Source organism: Salvelinus sp. IW2-2015, linkage group LG10, assembly GCF_002910315.2.
Source record: "Salvelinus sp. IW2-2015 linkage group LG10, ASM291031v2, whole genome shotgun sequence".
Lineage (NCBI taxonomy): Eukaryota > Metazoa > Chordata > Actinopteri > Salmoniformes > Salmonidae > Salvelinus > Salvelinus sp. IW2-2015.
In genome coordinates, this window is record NC_036850.1 from 7,546,242 (window position 1) to 7,562,481 (window position 16,240).

The 16,240-nt window shown below is 43.0% G+C and overlaps 1 protein-coding gene across 2 annotated transcripts; it reads left to right on the top strand.

The window, feature by feature from the left end:
• The first annotated feature begins 1,935 nt into the window (after positions 1-1,935).
• On the top strand, positions 1,936-15,951 carry LOC111969239 (cytoplasmic dynein 1 light intermediate chain 2). 2 transcript variants are annotated; one of them, XM_023995251.2, is made up of 13 exons: positions 1,936-2,059; positions 2,757-2,830; positions 3,011-3,127; positions 3,223-3,453; positions 6,664-6,830; positions 10,367-10,460; positions 12,110-12,245; positions 13,229-13,340; positions 13,451-13,510; positions 14,052-14,096; positions 14,260-14,377; positions 15,006-15,134; positions 15,751-15,951. In XM_023995251.2, exons 1-13 carry the CDS (start codon positions 1,965-1,967, stop codon positions 15,852-15,854), a joined length of 1,482 nt encoding a protein of 493 aa, XP_023851019.1. In that variant the 5' UTR covers positions 1,936-1,964; the 3' UTR covers positions 15,855-15,951. The 2 variants fall into 2 exon arrangements, with proteins under 2 accessions (XP_023851019.1, XP_023851020.1); XM_023995252.2 differs by having other exon boundaries at positions 15,756-15,951.
• Positions 15,952-16,240: the final 289 nt, after the last annotated feature.

Consider the following 16,240-nt stretch of genomic DNA (forward strand, 5'->3'; position numbering starts at 1 on the left):
TCTAGACACACACCTGTTTGACATATTTTCACAACGTTAGCCTTTAGCTCGATGCTTGGTGGCTTTCAATATAAGCTCCCTGTCTTGTCTGTCAGTAAAGCCAGTGACACCAAGCAGTTAGCAAATTAGCCAGCTAACTAACTAACGTTGCATTTCACTACACCCGCAACAATATCTGCTAAATATGTGTATGTGAGCAAAAAATATACATCTATTTTTAAAGTATACCAGTGAATATCAAAATCAAATCAAGTTTATTTTATATAGCCCTTCGTACATCAGCTAATATCTCGAAGTGCTGTACAGAAACCCAGCCTAAAACCCCAAACAGCAAGCAATGCAGGTGTAGAAGCACGGCGGCTAGGGAAAACTCCCTAGAAAGGCCAAAACCTAGGAAGAAACCTAGAGAGGAACCAGGCTATGAGGGGTGGCCAGTCCTCTTCTGGCTGTGCCGGGTGGAGATTATAACAGAACATGGCCAAGATGTTCAAATGTTCATAAATGACCAGCATGGTCAAATAATAATCAGGAGTAAATGTCAGTTGGCTTTTCATAGCCGATCATTAAGAGTATCTCTACCGCTCCTGTGGTCTCTAGAGAGTTGAAAACAGCAGGTCTGGGACAGGTAGCACGTCCGGTGGACAGGTCAGGGTTCCATAGCCGCAGGCAGAACAGTTGAAACTGGAACAGCAGCAAGGCCAGGTGGACTGGGGACAGCAAGGAGTCATCATGCCCGGTAGTCCTGACGCATGGTCCTAGGGCTCAGGTCCTCCGAGAGAGAGAAAGAAAGAGAGAAGGAGAGAATTAGAGAGAGCATACTTAAATTCACACAGGACACCGGATAAGACAGGAGAAGTACTCCAGATATAACCAACTGACCCTAGCCCCCCGACACATAAACTACTGCAGCATAGAATACTGTAACAGCGTGTCTTTTCTTATGACCGTTTAAATTTGTCCATGATGTTCCTGTACTGCACGCGTCTGAGTGATGGAAGCGATTTTTTTTAAATTTAGCATTTCGTTTATAGACTGGCCAATAGCTTCTATCCCCAGACCGTTAGGCTGCTGAATAGCCACCCAATCAGCTACCTGCCAATCACCTACCCCACCTGTTGGAGCTCGGAGTTGAAGATTTTCACTGGACCCTGCATTTACATCTGCAACCATGTGCATGTGACTAATACACTCTAAATCTAAATCTATATGTTGCCTTCTTATGATTCCACTAGGTGGCATCACTTTACTTGTCTGCAATACGGTCTACTCGTCTGCTCTGCTGCTCCAGTTCATTTTCTTTGGTCTTACAACTGATGTGCAGTCAGCTCTTTCCACCCCAAACTTACCCAAATGTATTATGGCCTAGCTGTACAACTGATCCTGGACCAGTTGTTAAGTGTACAATGCCCAATATTAAAAATAAGTCAGTCAGCCTTGCAGGATGACATCATGCAAGCCAACGCGTACTGAGCGCGCTGTTATTATGCCTGATCACAATTAGCCTACACAACACTGTCATGGTAACTTGTTGTTTTTCTTTGTCTTATTTTCCCCCTCTTTCATGATTACAGTAAATCATTGAGTAAATAATTATGATATAATCAGATGTAGTTTTTGGAAGGAGGCTACTGAGTTCTGTAGGTGCACTGGGTTTAGTATGCGCAAAATATTGTACACTAGCYCACTTCAGATATTTTGATTGGGCCACAGAAAAAATGATGATTGAATATTATCACCATAAGTTATCATCAGCTTTGACCCTTTGTTTGTATCTGGTGCTTGGTTGATAGCAAGATGTGGTAGGTATCCTACTTCTTTCTCTGTGTTGTTTAGCTATAGATTTTGAACCATCAATGATGAGCCGCATTCCGGGATTTGTTGCGGTGTAAATCGGGTGCACACAATTTTAACAAGGTCCTAGGGCGCCCAAGTCGCGCCTCTCTCTTTGTGGCTGTAGAAAGAAGATGGCTCCCGTTCTGGAGAAGAAGTTCCTGGGCGCAGCCGGGGCAGGCGACACTATGGAAAATAGCAACGAAGACGAGGAAGGACAAAACCTATGGCAAGTTCAAGTACTCGTGATTTACAATGTGCTATTTTCTGTAACGGAAAAGTTTTTTATTAACTTGTTTAATGTGCTTTGTCACTGCCGGGTGCTGTCATCAAAACGGTCCCGGATGCCTTCAAAACAGTTATTGCTAACGCGTACTGTAGTTACGATAGCAAACGTTCGTTCAGCTAGTTAGTGTGGCTACATAACTAACCAGTTACAATAACAAACGAACCAACCTTATAGTTAACTAGGCAAGCTAACCAATATCCACTCCAAATCAATACCAATAACAGGCGCGTTAACTAGCTAACTAGCCAAGTTATTGTCGTCTGATTGTGCAGGACCAAAGAATGTAACGTTAACTACCTTGCTTTCCAGCTAGCCCCGTAGACACAATCATTTTTGTTCCTTGATAGTTACAGCTACATAACTAGCTATGCTATAATATTGCCAAGCCAGTCAAACTTATTTTATAAAATATTCAAACTTAAGAAACGATCTAGCTAGCTATGATCAGTGACAGSTGACACTCAAAAGCTCATTTGACAAGGTAGGCTAATTAGCGTAACAAGTGATAGCTAGCTAACGGTCTTGGTGGCCAGACAGACATGCAGACAGACACCTACCAGTAGGCTATATGTGTTAGGCCTAGGCTACTTAATTGCATCATGTGATAGCAAACTAATTGCGTTGTTATTCCCTTCAGGACTTCAATTCTCAGTGAGGTTTCAACACGTTCAAGTTCTAAGTTGCCATCCGGGAAGAACATATTGGTGTTTGGTAAGTGTAAATCCATAGCCTTCAGTAACTTGTAATCACATCAAAAGGGAGAAGTAGCTTATTTTCAGGAGAGGTTGCATATAACATTATACAGGTAATAAATGTTGTCTTAAGTCAAATAAACCAAACCAAATCATAACAATAACATGACATTAACCCATTTGTGTTGAAATGTTTCAGGTGAGGATGGGTCAGGAAAGACAACGATTATGGCAAAACTCCAAGGAGCAGAGCACAATAAGAAAGGAAGAGGCCTGGAGTATCTGTATCTGAATGTCCACGATGAGGACATAGATGGTAAGTTCCCTGTTTTAGTGGCAAAAAATACAAGTGTACATGGGTTAGGCTACATGTTATTTTTTGCGTGACTGTAAATCTCTGAATATTGGCAGACCTTACACGCTGTAACGTGTGGATCCTGGATGGGGAYTTGTATCACAAAGGCCTGCTAAAGTTTGCAGTGACAGCAGAGTCGCTGAACGACAGCTTGGCAGTGTTTGTGGCAGACATGTCAAGACCCTGGACCATCATGGAGTCGCTCCAGAAGTGGGCCAGCGTGCTGCGTGATCATGTGGACAAGCTCAAGATCCCGCCGGAGGAGATGAGAGCGATGGAGCAGAGGAGTAAGTAGTGCTGAATCATCTACTTCACCTTGGCTGCTGCGACAGTGTCTGTGGGGACGATTGTCCAAGCAAAGGCCAGTCCCAACATTGAGCTATGTTTGTTTGGCAATCAGACAGTAGAGGTGATGATAATTGCTTCCCTTTATGTTGCGAGATGCTCGTGGAGCTGATGATATGGGTTTTGTTTGGCAAGTGTCTGCAGCATAGTGAACATCCCCAGACAGACCCAATGAGATGTATGCTTACATAACAAATTTAGGCTACAGTTTGGATGCTGGCTGGTTTTTCATTTAAACTAAAGGGAATGGCAGTAGAAAGCAGACACTGAAGTATAAAATTACACATGGTCATGGTAGTTTGTAGGTCATCAGAAAGGCCCATGATTATCAGCTGTGTTCAGTCATGATGACCAAAAGCCTAGTCTGTTGAGCACTGTGTCTTATGTACTGAATGCTCCCTCCTGATCATTTTAGAAATTATCATGAAGTGCTCTTTTGTGCTCTGAACTTGCATGCTCTTACAAGAGCCGGGGGTTATCTGAGGTTCTCTTGAGCAGGCTGTCTGAAGGTTACTCTGCTTGGAGATGCTTTAGAGATTGGTTTGATTTTGCAATCCAGAATTAAACCAATGCCATGTTTAATGTGCTCAAATAATCCTAGTGGATAGGTTCACTATTGTTTTTGTCATCAATCAACTGTAGGCCTATGACTACTCTGGACTTAAGTGTCAGGTTTATGATTGGAGAACCACTAGGCCTAACTGTTAACAAACTTAAATGTGTGAAAGGGGAAGTGGCAGAAGGATGATGTTTCTGTAGGCAAAAAAGCTTTGAGGTAAGGTAGCACATTACTGCATTCTATACAAATATTGAATATTTTGCATAATCTGAACCCTTCTACTGGACCAATAATCAGTGATTTACTGAATCTATACTGTAGGCTAAATTACGTCATTTTTACAGATGAAGACTTGGTTTGACTTTTCTTTCTCAATATAGGGAGGAAAGCCTTTGCATAGTTGTCAAGCCTTGTTTTTCATTGTGGATTGTGTTGTACTAGTAAATACGTTTTACTTTGTTCAATATTGGAGGCCTGATTTTGGCAAATGGTGTTTGCTGATATCCAACACAGGTAGCCAGGCTGGTATATGCTCCCTGCTAAACTCTCTTGTTGAATACACGCCCACCCACAAACAGTTACAGCTTTCCAATCTAGCAGAGTAGCATATCATCCAGACAGTCATCTTTCAGGATGTCGGTAATGATGTCATCACTGCACATGTCAGACTAGTGCGACATATCTAAAGGGAGGAGGGGTGTCCAGGCGCCCTTACAACAGTGTTGTATCATGGTTTCTTCTGACACCAGATTGAGTCTAAGCATGGAAGGGATATCGAGTGGGCAGGACGTTCTGGCTCAGTTGAAACTGGAGCAGCTTGATGGTGCTCTGTAGCGGAACCATTCCTTGCTGTATCATGCACTGAAATAACACAGATCAACAGTTTTCTATTAACAACTGTCATTATCAGGATTCTGGAATATATCTCTGCATTATAGGCCACAAAGCTGAAGGGTCTTGCAGGGAAAAAATGGAAATTACGCTTCAAATTGGTCATTATCATATCTAGGCTAATGCTTATACTGTAAAGCTATTTGGCCCCACCCATGTTTGTACTGGAACGGTTAAGTGGGCAAAGTCGAACGATGGACGATTCACGCTCTTGTCTTTGTCTGTCCTTCTGATTTAAAGTGGTGTCTGAATGATGAGAAATCTGGATTTATAACTGTACAGATGTGAAGGCTAGAAGTGTGACCACTGCACCTTTCTGACAGGCACTTTACTGTTACTACCTTACTAAAGATGCTTTGCTGCTCAGCCAGGTTATGTAAGAAATGTAGGCCTAAGCTATGTATGTCACTCCCACCAAGGCAGTCTACCAAAATATCCAAGGAGAAAAAACAAAGCTCAATGGCTGAGAAGTGCCTGCCTAAGAATGTTTTCCTTGAACACAATGTGAGCCAGGCATTTTTTTGTACACCCAGTTATTTGAGTTCTTTGTAGACACTTGTTTGTCCAAGAGAGTAAATGCTGTAGTGTTACACTAGGGCAATTGCACATTTGCATCTTTTGGTTTGTTTTTGTTAGTTGAGACTGTTGCGTCTAGGTTCTGCTGGCCCCCTGTAGCTTTAGCTGGCACAGATCAGAGCCTGAACAGGGAGTCTGATCCCATCCCTGTTCCCAATCAGCTGGAGTTTACATCACAGGGCCCAGGCCAGGCAGCCCAGCACCCTAAGGGTTGTTCTGTTCCTGGTGGAGGGAAGTGCTGTAGCAACATTGGCTCTCTGGGTTAACTGTAACCACATTCCTAAGGTTCCTGAGGAAGGGGAAGTGCCTTCCCAGACCACTGCTCACAGCTGCTGTTCTGGGATGCATACAGGGGACAGACTGCCAACACAGATGCCTGCAGCAGTGCCCTATTGGGAGTTATGCTTCTCCTTTATACCGAAATAGACAAATAGACCTAGCCTTTGTTGTGTTTTGCTGTAGAAATATATGGATCCATCAATCTATGGATCCATCATGTTAGTTAAGCTCTTTGGAGTGTAAATATATTAGCAAGTAGTACTAAAAGCTTAGCGAGTCGTTCTGAAAGCTTTTGCGCTTGTTTTACATATCTACCGACTACAGTCTCTAGGGTTGAGTCCTGTAGAAAGTCCAGGAGAAGCTAATTGTCATTGATATTCTGTTTAGTTGGAGTTAACAGCACATAGTGGCATGAATAGCTAGACGATGGATGGGCTGTTGTCTGCTTGACTAAGGCAGACGGTTAGTTATGTGTGTAAAACACGGTGGGAGTTATTCTCCAGTCTGGGTAGTGGAGCAGGCAGGAGAGGAGCTGCTGTCAGATCAGCTAATGTCTCTACAGACATGGTGCAGTGAGTTCTGGAGCTCAGTGAGAATGGCTGGGTCTGGGGGAACAGGGACTGCATTTATTCCTTGTCAGGTCACTTGGTCTTTAAAAACTCAGGGCCCTAGTTATGGAGTACTCATTTGTGATGCTGTCCTGCATGCTTTATTTCAATCAGAAGAAAATGTATGCTCTCTATACAACCTGTGTTAATAAATCTTGTAAAGATTATTGATCCTCCAAATGAAAAAGGTGCATTGCGACTGGCCTAACCAATGCGGCCGTCCCCTGTCTGCCCCACAGTGGTGAAGGCTTTCCAGGAATACACAGAGCCGGAGGGAGCCGACCCAGCCTCTCCCCAGAGACGGGCTCCTGCTGCAGGGGGGGATGACGAGGGCGTGGTGCTACCGCTCGGGGAAAACGTACTCACACACAACCTGGGCATTCCAGTGCTAATAGTTTGCACAAAGGTAAGTTGAGGCTGTCTGGTTGAAATATACCGTTTAAAAAAAAAAGTTTGGACACACCTACGCATTCAAGGGTTTTTCTTTATTTTTACTATTTTCTACATTGTAGAATAATAGTGAAGACATCAAAACTAAGAAATAACACATGGAATCCATGTATTAACCAAAAAAGTGTTTAACAAATCAAATTATATTTGAGATTTTTCAAATAGCTACCATTTGCTTTGATGACAGCTTTGCACAGTCTTGGCATTCTCTCAACTATCCTCATGAGGTAGTCACCTGGAATGCATTTCAATTAACAGGTGTGCCTTGTTATAATTTAATTAGTGGAATTTCTTTCCTTAATGCAGTTGAGCCAATCAGTTGTGTTGTGACAAGGTAAGGGTGGTATACAGAATATAGCCCTATTTGGTATAAGACCAAGTCCATATTATGGCAAGAACAGCTCAAATAAGCAAAGAGAAACGACAGCCCATTACTTTAAGACATGGTCGGTCAGTCTGGAAAATTAAGAACTTTGAACGTTTCTTCCAAGTGCAGTCGCAAAAACCTCCATGAGGACCGCCACAGGAAAAGAAGACCCAGAGTTGCCTCTGCTGCAGAGGATAAGTTCATTAGAGTTAACTGCACCTCAGATTGCAGCCCAAATAAATGCTTCACAGAGTTCAAGTAACCGACACATCTCAATATCAACTGTTCAGAGGAGACTGCGTGAATCAGGCCTTCATGGTCGAATTGCTGCAAAGGAACTTTGCTGCAATCCTTTGGTCTGATAAATCCAAATTAGATTTTTGGTTCCAACCTCTGTGTCTTTGTGAGACGCAGAGTAGGTGAACGGATTATCTCTGCGTGTGTTGTTACCACCATGAAGCATCGATGACGAGTTCTGATGGTGTGGCGGTGCTTTGCTGGTGATGCTGTCAGTGATTTATATCAGGGCACACTTAACCAGCATGGCTACCACATCATTCTGCAGCGATACATCTGGTTTGGTTCGCCATCACACCTGGTTTGCGCTTAGTGGGACTGTCATTTGTTTTTCAACAGGACAATGACCCCAAACACATCTCCAGGCTGTGTAAGGGCTATTTGACCAAGAAGGAGAGTGATGGAGTGCTGCTTCAGATGACCTGGGCTCCACAATCACCTGATCTCAACCCAATTGAGATGGTTTGGGATGAGTTGGACCACAGAGGTGAAGGAAAAGCAGCCAAGTGCTCAGCATATGTGGGAACTCCTTCAAGACTGTTGGAAAAGCATTCCAGGTGAAGCTGGTTGAGAGAATGAAGCTGGTTGAGAGAATGCCAAGAGTGTGCAACGTTGTCAAGGCAAAGGGTGGCAACTTTGAACAATATCAATTATATTTTGATTTGTTTAACACTTTTTTKGGGGTTACTACATGATTCCATATGTGTTATTTAATAGTTAATAATAGTAGATGTYTTGACTATTATTTTACAATGTAGAAAATAGTAAAAATAAAAACCCTTGAATGAGTTTGCCCAAACTTTTGACTGGTACTGTAGGTACATGAAAGTAGTAGCCTGCCATTTTTAGGCACCAGTTTTGAAATGAATAGACAGTTTTTGTACTGAAAGATTTTAAATAACACTGATCCACAACTAACTAGTACACCATTGATGCTCCACTCTGGCAGTCCATTTCACGGTTGGTGCCTGATCATCCCCCGTCTTGAGTTGCTGGTTTTTAGTGTTGCCCGTGAGGTAGCATCTTCAGCCCATGAAAGCACCACATTATTCCATGTCCATGAGCTTCTGGCAAATGGCTGCTTTAAAAGAACACAATGTTGTCAGTCATCAGTACTTCACATGCTAGTCATGACGAGGACGAGTGAATGTATTCTTTTCACTGCTCACTGTTTTTCTATTTCTCTTCTGCCTTTAGGGAGGAAAGGCTTATTTCACTCCTGGGGAATTCATATTGGTCTTTAGTGCAGTTTGTTGAATATACTCTCAGAGCATTAGTGAAGTGTCCTCTCTTCAGGCACTATACATATGGATTTTGTGGATTTGAAGTGTGTTATGTCTTAGTCTGCTGTCATTACGTGTTCCATATATTCAGACTATTTGCTGTATTTTCTTTTTCTTTAATTTGTTTGTTTTTGCAATCTCCCCAATTTTGTGATATTACTATCTTGTCTCCGCTGCAACTCCCCAACAGGCTCGGGAGAGGTGAAGGTCGAGTCATGCGTCCTCCGAAACATGACCCGCAAAACAGCTCTTAACATCCGCTTGCTTAACCCAAAAGCCAGCCGCACCAATGTGTTGGAGGAAACACCGTTCAACTGTCGACCGAGGTCAGCCTGCAGTTGCCCGGCCCGCCACAAAGAGTCGCTAGAGCGCCATGAGCCAAGTAAAGCCCCTCTGGCCAAACCCTCTCCTAACCCGGATGACGCTGGGCCAATTGTGCGCCACCCTATGGGACTCCCGTTCACGGCAGGTTGTGTCACAGCTGGTCGAACCACAGGCTGTAGTGACACCACAACACTGCGATGCAGTGCCTTAAACCGCTGCGCCACTCGGGAGGCCATTTGCTGTATTTTCTAAATTCATTATGTCATTGAGTTTGATAATTGAGTGAGAACTACATTGCACCACCTGCTGCCGTTTACTGAGCTATAAGGAATATGAATGCCAGTTTACTCGCTGACACAGATACACAGGTTTTAAATGATTAAGCATGCTAGCAGATACCATATACTTCCAGTCATTGTGCTAACGCTAGTTAGCATTGGCTCTCAAAACTACCTCTAACTTCCTTCATACTGGTCACCGAGACATATACAAATGGTATCCACAAGTTCATCTGACTTTGGGAAGTAGATAAAGAACCTCTGCTCAAATTGCAAAATATCCCTTTAAATCCCACTGAGTGTGGCACTTGGGTATGTATATTTAATGACGGGCTCCTGCATATTTAACTAGGCCTGCTGTCTTTGCTACTGCCATTTTTTWATTTCAGGAAGTAGCTAGCCTGGCATTCCCTGAGTCATGCYCAGCCAGTCAGCCTTGTTGTTGTCAAGGTTACCATCTTGTGGTCACTGTGGGGAAGTGTATATGTGTGTGAGAGACAGGGTGGGGCCTGCCTGCAGGGTCTTACTGCTCCTCCCGGAGGGAGTGCGGAGGGGAACTTGCAAGCGAGGGGAGGAGAGCGGAAGTGAGGGAGGGTCAGGGCTGAGACTGAAAGGGAGGCATGGCGAAGTGAGCTAAGCTTGAGCTAATGCGAGTCATTTTTATGTCCCTCAGGAAGGTATGGTTTACTTGCTCCAGTTGTAGCCTAATTGCCGTCTACTTTGCTCTCTTTCTCGCTCTTTCTCTGTCAGTTAAATCCAAAGGACTTTATTGGCATGGGAAACATATGTTTACATTGCCAGAGCAAGTGAAATAGATAAACAAAAGTAAAATAAACAATCTAAAAATGAACAGTAAAAGTTACGCTCACAAGTTTAAAAGGAATAGACATTTCATGTCATTATGGCTATGTACAGTGTTATAATGATGTCTCTCTCTCCACAGTGTGATGCAGTCAGTGTTTTAGAGAAGGAGCACGACTTCAGAGAGGAGCACTTCGACTTCATCCAGTCCCACATCCGACGATTCTGCTTACAGTGTATCCTTTCCACTCAAACACAACTCTCCCTTCTTAGAATGACAGGCCCCACCATAGATGCAATATTATACAGTTGAAGTCGGAAATGTACGTACACCTTAGCGAAATGCGTTTAAACTCCGTTTTTTTTACCATTCCTGACATTTAATCCTAGTCTTAGGTCAGTTAGGGTCACCGCTTTATTTTAAGAATGTGAAATGTCAGAATAATAAGAATTTATTTCAGCTTTTATTTCTTTCATCACATTCCCAGTGGGKCAGAAGTTTACATGTACTCAATTAGTATTTGGTAGCATTGCCTTTAAATTGTTTAACTTGCATCAAATGTTTCGGGTAGCCTTCTACAAGATTCCCACAATAAGTTAGGTGAATTTTGACCCATTCCTCCTGACAGATCTGGTGTAACCGAGTCAGGTTTGTAGGCCTCCTTGCTCACACACGCTTTTTCAAATTTTCTATAGGATTGAGGTCAGGGCTTTGTGACGGACACTACAATACCTTGACTTTGTTGTCCTTAAGCCATTTTGCCACAACTTTGGAAGTATGCTTGGGGTCATTGTCCATTTGGAAGACTCATTTGCGACCAAGCTTTAACTTCCTGACTGATGTCTTGAGATGTTGCTTCAATATATCCACATAATCTTCCTTCCTCGTGATTCACGGTTGGGATGGTGTTCTTCAGCTTGCAAGCCACCCCCTTTTTACTCCAAACATAACGATGGTCCTTATGGCCAAACAGTTCCTTTTTTGTTTCATCAGACCAGAGGACATTTCTCCAAAAAGTACAATCTTTGTCTCCATGTGCAGTTGCAAACCGAAGTCTGGCTTTTTTATGGCGGTTTTGGAGCAGTGGCTTCTTCCTTGCTGAGCGGCCTTTCAGGTTATGTCGATATGGGACTCGTTTTACTGTGGATATAGATACTTTTGTACCTGTTTCCTCCAGCATCTTCACACTGTCTTTTGCTGTTGTTCTGGGATTGATTTGCACTTTTCACACAAGTACGTTCATCTCTAGGAGACACAACGCGTCTCCTTCCTGAGCGGTATAACGGCTGCGTGGTCCCATGGTGTTTATACTTGCGTACTATTGTTTGTACAGATGAACGTGGTATCTTCAGGCATTTGGATATTGCTCCCAAGGATGAACCAGACTTGTGGAGGTCTGCATTTTTCTTTTCTGAGGTCTTGGCTGATTTTCTTTTGATTTTCCCATGATGTCAAGCAAAGAGGCACTGAGTTTGAAGGTAGGCCTTGAAATACATCCACAGGTACACCTCCAATTGACTCAAATTATGTCATTTAGCCTATCAGAAGCTTCTAAAGCCATGCCATTTTTTTCTGGAATTTTCGAAGCTGTTTAAAGTCACAGTCAACTTAGTGTATGTAAACTTCTGACCCACTGGAATTGTGATGCAGTGAAATAATCTGTCTGTAAACAATTGTTGGAAAAATTGCTTGTCATGCACAAAGTAGATGTCCTAACCGACTTGCCAAAACTATAGTTTGTTAACAAGAAATTTGTGGAGTGGTTGAAAAACGAGTTTTAATGACTCCAACCTAAGTGTATGTAAACTTCTGACTTCAACTGTACGTGTTTTATTTAATTTTGTGCCCTATCATGTCTGCATGTTCCTTAACCCCACCTGACAGATGGAGCTGCATTGATTTACACCTCTGTCAAAGAGGAGAAGAACTTGGACCTCCTATATAAATACATAGTGCACAAAATATATGACTTCCAGTTCACCACGCCTGCCTTAGTTGTGGAGAAGGATGCTATTTTGATGTAAGTGAATGCTCTGTTAGATGCCCATGTATTGAGGTAATTATTTTTCATCTTGTGATTTGGCCTTTTGATTGCCTCAAACAAGAAAGACGGAACATTTCAATGTACAAAGGGGCAACACAATGCCAGAGAATGCAAGAATCCCTTCAAATGTAATGTACTAACACGCCCCCTTCCTGCATTGGGGAACATCCCACGCTCTCCCTGCGTGTGCCCCATGTCTATTTCTATGGGCACAGTTACTGTTCATGACACACACTTTTCTACAGTTCTGCACATTTTGTTATGTGGTGCAAAGAACATTTTCCCGTTTTTTAAAATCAAAAATAATTGAAATTCTATATGTTTTGCCATGTCTAGTGTGTTTATGTGGTAATTGAGTTACTAAAGAATTACTATCTATGGGCTAAAAGAAACTAAATTAAAGAATGTTAGCTGACATGGGCTAGTTGATCTGGACATTTCTGACAAGTTATAAATAGCTCTCTAAGGTATGCAATGACTAACATGACAAGAGGAAATGATGATGCATTACCTAATTGTGAAATTGTACCTTGTGCATTCTACTATTACAACTTTCAAGAGTAAGCTTAGAGCTGGACTGAGTTGAATTTATTTTTATTTTTATGAATGTTAACATTTTTTGGGGGGGGAACCCCTGCGTGTGTCCTCGCACCCCCCACAGTTTCGGAACCACTGATTTAGCACACATGCTTTTCCAGAGCGACTAACAGGAGCAATTGGGGTTAAGTGCCTTGCTCAAGGGCACATCGATGTTTCACCTAGTTGGCTCTGGGATTAAAACCAGCTAACTTTCGGTTACTGGCCCGACGCTCTTAAACACTAGGATACCTGCCCCCCCAGATATGATTGGTGGAGAGTTCTGAAGTTATATGAACATGTACTGTATCGTCATTGATGGTTATTGTAACAAACTATTGGTCAGTGCTTGAGTACCAAACAAAACTGTTTTCCTTTCCTAGTCCATCTGGATGGGACAATGAGAAGAAGATTGCAATTCTGCATGAAAATTTCACAACAGTGAGACCTGAAGACCCCTTTGAAGACTTCATCATGAAGCCTCCAGTACGGAAGGTAGGATCATGAGACTTCTACGGATAAGAGACATGACTAGGACATTTGGCATTTGACAAATTTATCTTATGCATCTCCCTTGGTTGGACATTCATGCCTTCTCTCTCCAGCTGGTTCATGATAAGGAGGTCAACGCGGAGGACGAGCAGGTGTTCCTTATGAAGCAACAGGTATGTTTGTTTACATTCTAGAACACACAGTTCTGGGTTGCCTTTCATGGTTGCAATTCCATTTCATTTCCTCTTCTAAAGATGCACACTAGATGGTAGTGAGCTGAGAATAAAATGATTGGTTTTGTTCAAAGCTATGATTGTGGATAGTGGAGACAGTTTCATTTTATTAGCCTTTCCCAGGCTTCAAAGCCTGAGGTTCCTATTCTGTACTTCCTCACGGGCCAATCAGGAGCCTGAGGACTCCCAGGGCTTTAGCCTAATTGGTTGAAAGGGTGTTGTTTCTGAGAGATCACGTGGTTGCCTTAGGGCAAAGAGCGTTTCCTTTTTGTACTGGGCTTCAGTCAATCCCTGTTAGATCAAGCTACCAGTATCCATCCATGCAATGTTTTTCTACTATGCCCATAATCTGTGAAGAAAGTGTTTCTGGGAATGTTACGAGGGTTGGAAAATAAAATATAAAAATGCTGAATTTTATGGCTCCAATTATTAGAGTGAAAGTAGAACTGTCACACCATTTTTCTTTTTGTCTGTTCTGAAGTCTTTGCTGGCCAAGCAGCCGGCCACACCAACAAGAGGATCAACAGTAAGTGTGATAACATCAACCACTTTTTTTTCTTCTGTTTTTCTCCTGACCACTTTCTCTTGACAAATGAGAGTTGGATGACAATCATTTCATCAATAGGAGCCATGATTAATTTGAATTGCCTCAACTGTACTCCGCTCTCTGTCTTCTGTCTGTGTTTCAGGAATCTCCTGGACGGACTGCTTCTGGCTCGCCTCGACCCACTGGGCGTACAGGCCCTACCAATGTAGCCAGCGTCTCGCCAATGACCGCGGTCAAGAAACCTGACCCCAACATGAAGGGTAAGTTGGACCACTGGAACTTACTGCCCACCCTTTCTTTGTATTTTTACAGAGCATCATGGAAACTGTTGTATGAGAACTGGCAGTCATTTGGGCAACACTTCATTTGGGTGTTGGAAGTGTGTGACTGCTGTGTAACCACTGCCCCCCTGAGGTAGCTATTGAAATAATTCCATAAACAATGGATTCCTGCAGTCCTCCCTCCGCTGGCCTTGCTTGGGGAGAAATATTGACATTTTCTCCATTAAGCTCAGTGGTGGAGCTGTGCATACCAGTGTGAATAGATCCGCTTAAATTAAACCGAATTTAATTGAGACCTGTAACCCCTACCCTGTAGTTGGTTGCTGTTGGCAAGGACATGTGGGGAGGAAAGGAATTGGATACGCTGTATGAAAAACAGACAGTTAATCCTCTAGGAATGCATCTGCATTGAATTTAATTATGTAAATCGTGTTCCAGTTAAAGTATGATCCTGTGTGCACAGTTGTTTTTAATGATGAAATTATGAATACTATGATCATACAGTAATAACTTGTGTGCCTGAATTGTATGGAAGAAATAGATCTCTCCTTTTAAATCTCATGGTTCTGATCCTAAGGGATGCTCGTCTCATGTGTTTGTGTCTCAGGAGCAGCAGCAAACGAGGGAGTGCTGGCCAACTTCTTTAACAGCCTTTTGAGTAAAAAGACTGGGTCCCCTGGGAGTCCAGGCACCGGAGCTGCAGGAGCAGGATCTCCAGGATCTGTCAAGAAAACAGGTAAGGTCTCCTCTGGCCTGGCCCTCCAGGGCGTCACTGGCTTCTCTCTGGTTTAACTGCCTCTTGTTGTTGCCTTTGGACCATGCTGTTGTCTGGAAGTTTACCCCTAGAACCTGAGAGGGTGAAAAGGGAGTTCTTGGCAGGTCCTAGAGGGGAAAGTGTTCCACTCGACTCCTCTGCCACTGGAGGAACTGGTGAAAGGCCTGTATGCATGGGACAACAGTTGTTAACAATGTGTCATTCTCTAGTTGCAAAATGGCACAAAACCACCCTAAATGACACCAAGCACGTACCACGGCTCACTGCTTATCTCTCGTTTTTGTTCGTCCATTCAGTATGAAGTTGTAATTAACCCATTGTCCCAGCATACTTCCGTGGCCTTGTGTCCTACTGGCCTCGTTCAGCTAATGACATAAAACTGAAAGAATATGCATGGAATGTCTTATGATTGGTTTTGCATGTGTCACGTGATGCAACTGAAGTAATTTAGCATGGGGCCACATCTCATCAGTTTCCATCCGCTTGCTGGCCTGGCCATAACAGTCAATGTCATATTTCTAGTACAGGCACAGAAGCTACAGGATATTACTTTCTCTTCTCTCTTTTATTTTCCAAGGGCAGAAGCCGGTTTTGACTGACGTCCAGGCAGAGTTGGATAGAATGACTCGCAAACCGGACTCCATGGTTACAGCTAACACACCGACAGAGAACGAAGCGTGAACTCAACAACAGCATTGTCCACTGCAAATACTCTGGAAGACAAACACACACAAGCATAAAAAAAAACGAAATATGACCAAATTCCCAATGTGTATATCAGTCAGCAGACAGTAGTTTTGCCAAATGAATTTGAGATGCTATCAGATATATTGGTTATATTGGTTATTTTGGTAAGATGGGGAAAGAATGAAAGGCGGAGATCTGGAGGAGGAGGAAGTTGAGGACTTGGCTGTATCTATCCTTATTACTTCAATTGTAATGTTTTTTTGTTTTTTTTTGCTGCAAGGGTTGTCTGGTTAAGTAATGCGTGCACACTCCTTGGGGGGCAGCCAAATCCCCTGGTCAGCGAGCCCTCCGTTAGCTAGGGGATACACCCTCCCTCACAA